Source organism: Apium graveolens, chromosome 1 (genome assembly GCF_009905375.1).
Source record: "Apium graveolens cultivar Ventura chromosome 1, ASM990537v1, whole genome shotgun sequence".
NCBI lineage: Eukaryota > Viridiplantae > Streptophyta > Magnoliopsida > Apiales > Apiaceae > Apium > Apium graveolens.
The window spans coordinates 198,621,891-198,632,889 of NC_133647.1; the positions used below are offsets into that span (position 1 = coordinate 198,621,891).

At 31.2% G+C, this 10,999-nt stretch overlaps 2 protein-coding genes across 2 annotated transcripts; both read right to left on the minus strand.

Annotated features, from left to right (window-relative positions):
* Nucleotides 1–5,214: 5,214 nt before the first annotated feature.
* LOC141715975 (uncharacterized) lies at nt 5,215–6,036 on the minus strand. Its single transcript, XM_074518753.1, has one exon. It carries the CDS (start codon nt 6,034–6,036, stop codon nt 5,215–5,217), a length of 822 nt encoding a protein of 273 aa, XP_074374854.1.
* Nucleotides 6,037–7,108: 1,072 nt separating this feature from the next.
* On the minus strand, nt 7,109–7,627 carry LOC141715991 (peptidyl-prolyl cis-trans isomerase-like). The gene has a single exon (XM_074518755.1). It carries the CDS (start codon nt 7,625–7,627, stop codon nt 7,109–7,111), a length of 519 nt encoding a protein of 172 aa, XP_074374856.1.
* Between the last annotated feature and the right edge of the window lie 3,372 nt (nt 7,628–10,999).

Consider the following 10,999-nt stretch of genomic DNA (forward strand, 5'->3'; position numbering starts at 1 on the left):
TCCCTGAATTTTCTGCTTGCTTATTCCATTCCCAAGCCTTTGATTCTGCAAAAACCACATCCCTGCTTACGTGCATACTTCCAGAGACAGGATCGTATAGGCGATAGCCCTTCGTTCCAGGTTCTTTACCCAAATATATTATTGGCTTACTTCGATCACTTAACTTTGTTGTGTGCACCTGTGGTAGCTTCATATATGCTACACAACCAAATATCTTGATATATCCTATATCTGGTTTTGTTCTGGTCCACGCCTCATAGGGAGTTTTTTCTGAAAGAGCTCTAGTTGCTAATCGATTTAGTACATACACTGCATGACGAGCAGCTTCACCCAAAAATTCTGATGGCACCTGCATTGTTCTCAACATACTACGAGACATTTCAACAACAGTTCTGTTTCTACGCTCTACAACTCCATTTTGCTGTGGAGTGTAGGGTGTAGTGAAGTGTCGTATAATGCCTTCATTTTCACAAAATTCTACAAACACTTTCGAGGTGAATTCCCCTCCTTTATCTGTCCGGAAAATTTTAATCTTTTCTTCTGACTCATTCTCAACCATTACTTTAAATTTCTTGAAAACATATAGTGCCTCATTCTTAGTTTTTAACATGTATATCCACATCATGCGAGTGTAATTGTAATACCCCAACTTTTCAGAAAATAATTATACTTAAATATTCAACTAAAACTCCAAATTAAATCCATAATAAGAATAAGTTTCTAGTTTTCCATAAAATTCTAAAATCCGAGACAGAAATAAAGTCATCTAAGCTGAAAATAAAGCAAATCCTGGGAGACGCAGCTCCAATACAAACATAATCACTAAAATATTATTCCCAAGTAAGGTCAAATCAAGTCCACCTTTAAGATGTCCCAAAAGCTAAGCACCTGAAAATTTATAAGTAATGAGCCAAGGCCCAGCAAGAAAACAATTCTACACTAGTGGATCAAGTATCATAATTTTATAAAACAAAAATCATTTTCCAAAATCCATATGTCATAAGATATAAAATTCCACAGCTCGCTAAGACCACAAATACCTGGTGACACAGTATCAAAAGTTCATAATTTCTGTCAATAATGCGCCCCTTAATAAGGTATCATAGAGTGTGCGCTCCCGAAGGCATCATAAGTAGCACTCCCTACTAAGGTATCAAATGCTAGTTCCTGAACTATACGCAATTACTAACTCGTTCATAAGTCAAAGCTCACTGGGAATTCTTATTTCTAAAACAGGGTACTTGATCCATAAATTTTAAAATAAAAGCAGTGCAAAAATATTTAAAGATTTCAAAATAAAATAAAGTGTGAAGAGTTAACTTACCTTAATAGCAATATCTCCCAAATTATGTTGCCAAAATGAATCTAGACATACACATATACACTTAATATAATAATCAGAATGTTAACTTCTGTATGCTACTAAGCTAAAAAAACTTTAACTTTATAAAACTTAACCCACAATAACAATTAAATGTCACTACAAGTAACAAAATAAATTCATATTGACATATAAATACGACCATTCTCATATAATAGTTCAAAATAGTGTACCGACCAATAAAAAAAACTCAACACTTAAATACATTATATATACTAATAATAAATCAAGTCTATGTAAACTATTTAAATTCAGAACAAAATAGATGTACGTTTAATATTTACTATCTATATAATCTTTAAAATAAAATAACAAAGATAGATAAAATAGGTAACATATGCTTAGGATTATGCAAGTGGACAAAATATAAATATTGGTGTATAAAATTTTCATAACCTTACGTGTGAAAATATCATTATACAAAATAAGTATAACCAATTTAATAAATGAGCATATATTTAATTGGTGCACTAATCTAAATGCATATCTAAATCAAACATATATTTAACATATAACACATGAATTATTATGCATGCACAAAACACATAATTATAAACATAAATTCATGCATTAAATATTTACAAAAAAATGGTGATTGTTAACTAAAACATTTAATAATCAACATCAAACTAAATGATTAAATTAAGTAAACTATAGTGTTATACACATAACCATGAAACTAAATAATAAAATAAACTAATAATAAGTGAATTAGAGTAGTCATACATAAGTTCAAAAAAATGTAATTTAATTATATATATATAGAAGTATGCAGTAAACATGTAAAACATAAGTAAAAACATGAGAAATAGAACCTGAAAAAAGAAGATGTTATACATAGATAAATGATATGCTAATAGCCTATTTATACACAAGTTGGTTCAACTAATACTCCTATTCAGTGGGTACGTGATCACAAATTTAAACAAACATTATCTCTTTATTAATATGTAGTGTTTGACTAAGTTTTTCAAATACACATAACACGTACTAATAAATATACACAACATAACTACACCTATTTTAAATTCTAGTCATAAAATAAATATATATTAAATTAAAATTATGCACATATAAATTAATTTTTTTTTAACCTTACTTAAATATTTGGATAACTAGAAATGTTTATTTTTAATATAAAAATACGAGTCTTTATATTTAATAACAAATCTATATAATAAAATATTTTTTTTTATCTAACCAAATAATTAAAATGGGAAAAAAAGTGTATATACATATAATTACAAAAATCATGGTTATTACAATCTACCCTCCTTAAAATAAATTTGGTCCCCAAATTTAAACATACCAAAAATATTTAATGATACCAAAAATATTTCTTCATCCAGAAAGTCACAAAACATTTAACCAAAAAAATAAAGTAGTTTTTTTTTTTTGAAACACAAATAACTAAACTCATACCTCACCTAAAAGGGCAGTCTACACGAAAACAAACCTAGGCTCTGAATACCAACTGTAATATTCTAACTTTTCACAAAATAATTATACTTAAATATTCAACTAAAACTCCAAATTAAATCCATAATAAGAATAAGTTTCTAGTTGTCCATAAAATTCTAAAATCCGAGACAGAAATAAAGTCATCTAAGCTGAAAATAAAGCAAATCCTGGGAGACGCAGCTCCAATACAAACATAATCACTAAAATATTATTCCCAAGTAAGGTCAAATCAAGTCCACCTTTAAGATGTCCCAAAAGCTAAGCACCTGAAAATTTGTAAGTAATGAGCCAAGGCCCAGCAAGAAAACAATTCTACACTAGTGGATCAAGTATCATCATTTTATAAAACAAAAATCATTTTCCAAAATCCATATGTCATAAGATATAAAATTCCACAACTCGCTAAGACCACAAATACCTGGTGACACAGTATCAAAAGTTTATAATTTCTGTCAATAATGCGCCCCTTACTAAGGTATCATAGAGTGTGCGCTCCCGAATGCATCATAAGTAGCACTCCAAGGTATCCAAGGCTAGTTCCGGAACTATACGCAATTATTAACTAGTTCATAAGTCAAAGCTCACTGGGAATTCTTATTTCTAAAACAGGGTACTTGTTCCATAAATTTTAAAATAAAAGCAGTGCAACAATATTTAAAGATTTCAAAATAAAATAAAGTGTGAAGAGTTAACTTACCTTAATAGCAATATCTCCCAAATTATGTTGCCAAAATGAACCTAGACATACACACATACACTTAATATAATAATCATAATGTTAACTTCTGTATGCCATTAAGCTAAAAAAACTTTAACTTTATAAAACTTAACCCACAATAACAATTAAATGTCACTACAAGTAACAAAATAAATTCATATTGACATATAAATACGACCATTCTCATATAATAGTTCAAAATAGTGTACCGACCAATAAAAAAAAACTCAACACTTAAATACATTATATATACTAATAATAAATCAAGTCTATGTAAACTATTTAAATTCAGAACAAAATAGATGTACGTTTAATATTTACTATCTATATAATCCTTAAAATAAAATAACAAAGATAGATAAAATAGGTAACATATGCTTAGGATTATGCAAGTGAACAAAATATAAATATTGGTGTATAAAATTTTCATAACCTTACGTGTGAAAATATCATTATACAAAATAAGTATAACCAATTTAATAAATGAGCATATATTTAATTGGTGCACTAATCTAAATGCATATCTAAATCAAACATATATTTAACATATAACACATGAATTATTATGCATGCACAAAACACATAATTATAAATATAAATTCAAGCATTAAATATTTACAAAAAAATGGTGATTGTTAACTAAAACATTTAATAATCAACATCAAACTAAATGATTAAATTAAGTAAACTATAGTGTTATACACATAACCATGAAACTAAATAATAAAATAAACTAATAATAAGTGAATTAGAGTAGTCATACATAAGTTCAAAAAAATGTAATTTAATTATATATATATAAGTATGCAGTAAACATGTAAAACATAAGTAAAAACATGAGAAATAGAACGTACCTGAAAAGAGAAATGTTATACATAGATAAATGATATGCTAATAGCCTATTTATACACAAGTTGGTTCAACTAATACTCTGATTCAGTCGGTTAGTGGGTACGTGATCACAAATTTAAACAAACATTATCTCTTTGTTAATATGTAGTGTTTGACTAAGTTTTTCAAATACACATAACACGTACTAATAAATATACACAACATAACTACACCTATTTTAAATTCTAGTCATAAAATAAATATATATTAAATTAAAATTATGCACATATAAATTAAAATATTTTTTTAACCTTACTTAAATATTTTGGATAACTAGAAATGTTTATTTTTAATATAAAAATACGAGTCTTTATATTTAATAACAAATCTATATAATAAAATATTTTTTTTATCTAACCAAATAATTAAAATGGGAAAAAAAGTGTATATACATATAATTACAAAAATCATGGTTATTACAGTAATTATCTACCAAGAGGAAAAAATACCTGTTGCCGCCTTTAGTTGCTGGTGTGATAGGACCGCACAAATCGCCGTGAATCAATTCTAGACGTTTTGTTGCTCGAAACTCTGATTGTTTGGGAAAAGATTTTCTTGGGTGTTTTGACATTAAACATCCCTCACAGATCTCCTTTAGTTGAGTAAATTCAGGAAAACCACGTACCATTCCCCTTTCAGACATCATATTCATTGCTTTGTAGTTTACATGGCCAAGACGTGCGTGCCAAAGCCTTGGTAATTCATCCCGTTTGCTCATTAAACACATAGGATCCAGTACAGTCTCCAGAGTAATCTTGTATAGTCAGTTTGCTGATCGTTGTACCTTCATGACCAACCTTTCTTGACCATCGTATATCCACAAGTAGTCCTCCTTCAGGATTACTTTGTTCCCATTCTCTGAAAGTTGACCAAGTGAGATTATATTATTACACAAATCCGGAATGAAGTACACGTCATGAAACGTTAGCTCTTCACCATTTTTACACTGAAACCCAATTGTTCCCTTTCCTTTTATACTTACAGTCGAACCATCACCAAAACGAACCAGGCCAGTTACTCCGTCATCCAATGTTTTAAATTTCGATCTAAAACCAGAAATATGGTTAGATGTCCCGTTATCCAAATACCAAACATTTGAGTCAATTCTTTTCTCAGAATTGTGACTTAGTTTTGGCACTGTATCCTGTTCATTCAGCAACAGCTGGTTCCTTTCTTTAACCTTGTGTTCAACCAATAGCAATGCTGGCTCATCGTCACCCTGAGCTTGTGTTAGATGTGCTTCAGTTTTAACATCCCTCCTTCTCTCACGTTTTGGCCTACGGCATTCAGCAGCATAGTGGCCATAAATATTGCAATTGAAATATTTTATCTCGCTCCTATCTCGTACTGAACGTCCTCCATCACGAGAAGCGCCAGCACCTGAGTTTTTAATACCTGAAACCACATCGCCTTTGCTGGTCTTTTTCAGCCATTCTTCCCGTGTAAGTAGCAAATGTCCTTCATTCTTTTCCCGTTTTCTCCACTCTTCCTCGGTTAACAAAAATTGTTCTCCTCCAACTTCGGTTTTTCCCTGTAATCGTTCTTCATGCGCCTTAAGAGAACCCACTGCTTCTTCTATTGTCATTGTCTCGAGATCTCCAAACTGTTCGATAGTAGCCGTAATATGTAAGAATCTGGACGGAACGGATCACAACAGTTTCTTCACGACATATGCTTCATCAATAGTTTCTCCCAACGCCCTTATATTAGTGACCAAACCATTCAACTTCATGTAGAAATCATCAATCAGCTCCGAGTCTTTCATGTTTAAGAAATCGAATTCAGCTTTCAACGTTTGAATCCTTGCTTTCTTAACCCTGTCTGCTCCTAGGCACATCATCTTCACTGCGTCCCAAGCTTCTTTAGCAGTTTTCTTGTCTGCTAGAGATAATAGTACATCCTCGGGGATACCCTGGTATATTGCAGCTAACGTCATCTTGTCCGTCTTATCCTCAATCGGTTCTTTTGTGTTGATGGGTTCAAGCGCTGCCCATATGCCATGCGCCTGCATATATACCTTCATCTTGAGTGCCCAGGCCGTGTAGTTGCTCTTGGTTAACATAGGATCGGTTAATCCTACTGAACCATCTTTGCTCTTTACTGTCTCTATCGTGCTTGTTTTTGGCATGTACTTTGGCATACAAAATAGAAGCTCTGATACCAAATGTAGTATCCAAATGTAAACCAGACACTTATATGTATAGATATATGTGAATGAAATTAGAGAGAGTGCAGAGCAAAAACAAACTCACTGTATTAGCAACTAAACAGATAGACTCAAATCTACAGATGATAAAAAGAAATACAGATAAACTACCACTTCCTAATAATGCTCTACTACTCCAGATAAGAAAGGACTCTCCTACAAACTCTCCAACTAAACAGAGACTAGTTCAGCCCGTTACAAACATGTTAGCCAGCTGTTTATTTTCCTCATAAAACAAAAATACAAGCTTAGATTAAATATAGTTTCAACAGAAGTGCTTGCTTCGTTCTTACAGTAACAAAAATAGTCTTATAGTGCAGACTTCTTCTGTGACAGATGAGCCTATACAAACACAGTTTTATTGAACGGGAAATAGAATCATGAGATACTGAAATGCTGATATAGAAGTAGAAATTAAAGACGAAAATAAGTTACACATCCAGACAATATCCTAATAAGGTTCGATATCATCTTCATCGGTGTCATTGAGTTGGCCGCAATCAACAATGATAACACCCTTAATAGATTCAGATTCTTTATGAATAGCGTCAACCACATCCATGCCATTGATAACTTTTCCAACCACAACACATACCCCGTCATATTGGGGAAGCGGACACATAGTAATAAAGAACCTCGAGTTGTGACCTGATCCGCGTAGAGAAAAACCCATGGACAAAATTCCAGGTTCTGCATGTTTTGTCAGGAAGTTCTCGCACTTAAAGTCTCCGCCATATATGGACTCTCCATTGCCTTCTGAAAGAACATAATCATTATGGAAGTAGTCGAAACACAATCCCTTATAGTGCAAAGGCTTGCCAGTGATCTTTCCTATGCCTTTCTCCCCTGTACAGAGTGCGCGAAAATTCTCAGCCGTTATAGGAGTTGCGTCTGCGAAGAGCTCAAAAACAACGCGACCAGCTGGTGCACCTGCGATTGTAAAATCCATGAAAACCCTTGGGTTTGCCATTTATCTATTTTCTGATATTATAAGACCATGAAAACTAACTGCATATATATATACAGACAGACTTGTGCAAAAAGAGAAATGCACCGGAATAAATCTCTGAATTATTAATTTAATACAGAAAGTTTGTTAGGAATGTAACAAGTCAACACCTACATCATGAACATTTACTACATACAATTTTTATATTTAGAATACAAGATTAAATTAAATTATCGTGTGAAAGATAAAATATTTATTAGAAAAAAATATATTATCTTAAGAAACTAGAACATGAATATTAGCTGGTCTATTCTCTTATGTATTGACTATTGAGTAGTGAGACATGTTCTTGCTCCGTGCCGACTATAGTTTTTTTTTTTTTGCCTAATTTTGGCTTATAGCCTTACAAATGAGTATCTGTTCTCAGAAATTCTCGGGGTGAGCCAGGATCGAACCCAGGATCTGGGACGACAGAGGATAAGCCCTTTACCACTTGAGCTATCCAACCGTGCCAAAATATTAATATTAATAGTTAAACATATTAATAAAAATATTTTTTTTCGATGCCAATAATATGAATATATTGATAAAATAATAAAGTTGTTAAAGTAATATTTTTTTTAATTTTAATCATATTACTTTGAGAGGTTTTAAGTGAAACATGAGCATGTTCTTTGCCTTCGAATCCGATAAAATTCTAAATCATTAACTATATTACCTTTTGATTAATTTGAGAGATTTAAGTGAAACGTGATCATGTTTTTTGCCTTCGAATCTATAAAATTCTGAATCATTAACTATATTACTTTTTGGTTATGTAAGACTTACATGGGAGATGACTGGTGGGTGGTTTGATAAAATGGATCTGCATTCGAAAAATTGAATCGAAATTTTTGGAACTAAGATCCGATCCGAATTATATAATTCGATAATGATCTGAAAATCAATTTAAACCGATCCGAAAGTTACCCAGACTGAAATTTTAACCGAAAATTATTCGAAATATTAGATCTGATTATAATTTGGAACCGAGCAAAACCAAACAATATATTATTGGAATTGAATATAATTTGAAATTAAAAAAATTCATACATAAAATAATTTTATGTTCATGATAACGTAATTATTTAATCATAATTTTTTTTATAAAACTACATTATATTATATTAAAAATATTAAATTAATAAAAAAGATATTTTTTAAGTCTCATAAATTGAAAAAAAAGGAATAAGTTATGATCCGAAAATATCCGAACCGAATTAATCTGAACTAAATTTTATCCAATCTTATATTTTATCCGATTTTAATCCAAATTAAACTCGAACTGAATCACATCTGATCCAGGTTCTTCAGATATATCATAATCAGAAAGTGATCCAATTCGAAACCAATCCATCTATCAAAATTGTCTGATCTAATGATTTGCATCACTGTGTATGTATAATTAAAAACCTGTTTAAGAAGCTAAATTTAATTTAGGAAAGTTGTGAGAACGAAACAAGTCAACCTTTTGGAGAGTCTCCCGGGGCTCTTAATTTTGTTAAATAGTAAAGAGGGATTGCTTAAATTAGAGATCCTAGAAATTTGATTTTGATTTTGTTCTCTAAAATATAGGAGCTAAAAAGGAAATTTTGATTTTTATATTTAAGTTTGTTGAGAAAGAAAGTACTATATATTTAATTCTAAATGGTATTGAATTTAAAATATTTATTGTCTTCCCTATTTATTCGAATGTATATAAGGAAATTCAATTTTATTGAATTAAAATAGAGGAGTTCTAGAAAAATAGATAAATATGGTTCAAACGATTCTGGATAATTGATAATTGATTTGTTATGAACAGAGAGGTCCATTAATATTCATGAATAGAAGGCTTATTATGTACCAATTACTTATTATGTACCAATTACCATCTATCTATATATAAGTGTTTTATGTATTCTTTGAAAAAAACTATAATAAGCTGTATTATTTGATGAATATGATCAAAAATATTGGTTGGTTCTCCTCACAATGGCTCAAACGGGCAGGGGCTCGATATAAAGGATGATCACGCGTGTCTTACGTGGCGCTCCTAGGGGCTCTTATTCTCTCATCCTAATTTCTCCTTTTTTTTCTTTCGATTAATTTGATACACCTTTATGTCTCCCTGGATCTGGAAAACTAAAGGTCTCTACCAGTTACATCCCCTCGACTACTCAGCTACTAAGCTGAAATTATCATATATACTGTATAATAATCATATAAAATATCATAATCATTACTCATTTGCCGACTGTAATAGGTGTATTTTTGGTGTGTGGGAGCTGCTCTATTCTTATCGACATCGACAACGAGGACAAGCACCTCTTCTTCATCTTTAAGCCTCTATTCTTCGTTTGCTCACTTCCGGTAATCCAGTAATTTGTGCAAAAAGTAAGTTCTCTACTTAATCAATCGCATTTATTTAATTCATGGCTTGATTAAAATTTTATTTCTGTTTTTTTTAAATTTTAGTGATTTTAATATTTTAATATTTTCGAAAGATGATTTTTTGTGCTTTTCATGTTGATGCTTGTGGAAACAAAAAATTGATTCTGGGTTGTAATTTAAAAAAGCAAGAGTGTTTTGAGGACAAAATTTGATTAAAAAAAGGTGTTTGCTTTGAAAAAAATTGTGTAAGCTTGGATTAGAACAAGAAATAAGCGGCCAATTATTTCCAACTTGGACCTGCTTGTCATAAAAGAATATGGCGCTCTACTTGAGTGTGATCATCATCCTCAACTGTATGTTAAGAAAAAGGTCAGTGTTCATGAAATTCTCGGTATGTATCTCCTGATAATTTTTTTTTTATGTTTAGTGCTCCTTTCGTTATAAATAAGTAAGAATATTTGCTTAGTTGTGCATAATTAGTATTTCTCAGTCTATAATTTTTTTTGAACTTGCTACATATGAACGATTTAATTACGTTTCATTTGCAATTTTGATTGCATGACAATGATATGACACTTATATGGATCCAAGGCTAAATAACATGTTAAGTAGTTGGGCAAGTCCAATCTATGGGTTAAGAGGAGTTAAGAGTGTTCAATACTCAGTGATAACAAACCATTATGACAAGAAAAAAATTATGCAGGGTAGCAACATTTGTTGTGTAATTCACAAGAGAATATCTATTTATATTCTTTCAATTATGGTCTATTTGTATTAAAGGAGGAGCGAGTGCTGTCATCATGTCTGGATTACCAATTTTACGATCTTCTTCCCTGTCACAGGCTGTTTGGATTAATATAATCCTCTACAATCGGGTACGATTTGGGATTTTGAATTTAGTGCTATGGGTTGAAGAGGTTGATGCAGATCTAATATGGAAATCTCCTCCTTCACGCAATAATCGAGAGATAGGTGACTGGG

What these genes read in the sequence shown, in the direction of transcription:
- LOC141715975 (XM_074518753.1), bottom strand. Translation starts at nt 6,036, where the DNA reads ATGACAATAGAAGAAGCAGTGGGTTCTCTTAAGGCGCATGAAGAACGA.
- LOC141715991 (XM_074518755.1), bottom strand. Translation starts at nt 7,627, where the DNA reads ATGGCAAACCCAAGGGTTTTCATGGATTTTACAATCGCAGGTGCACCA.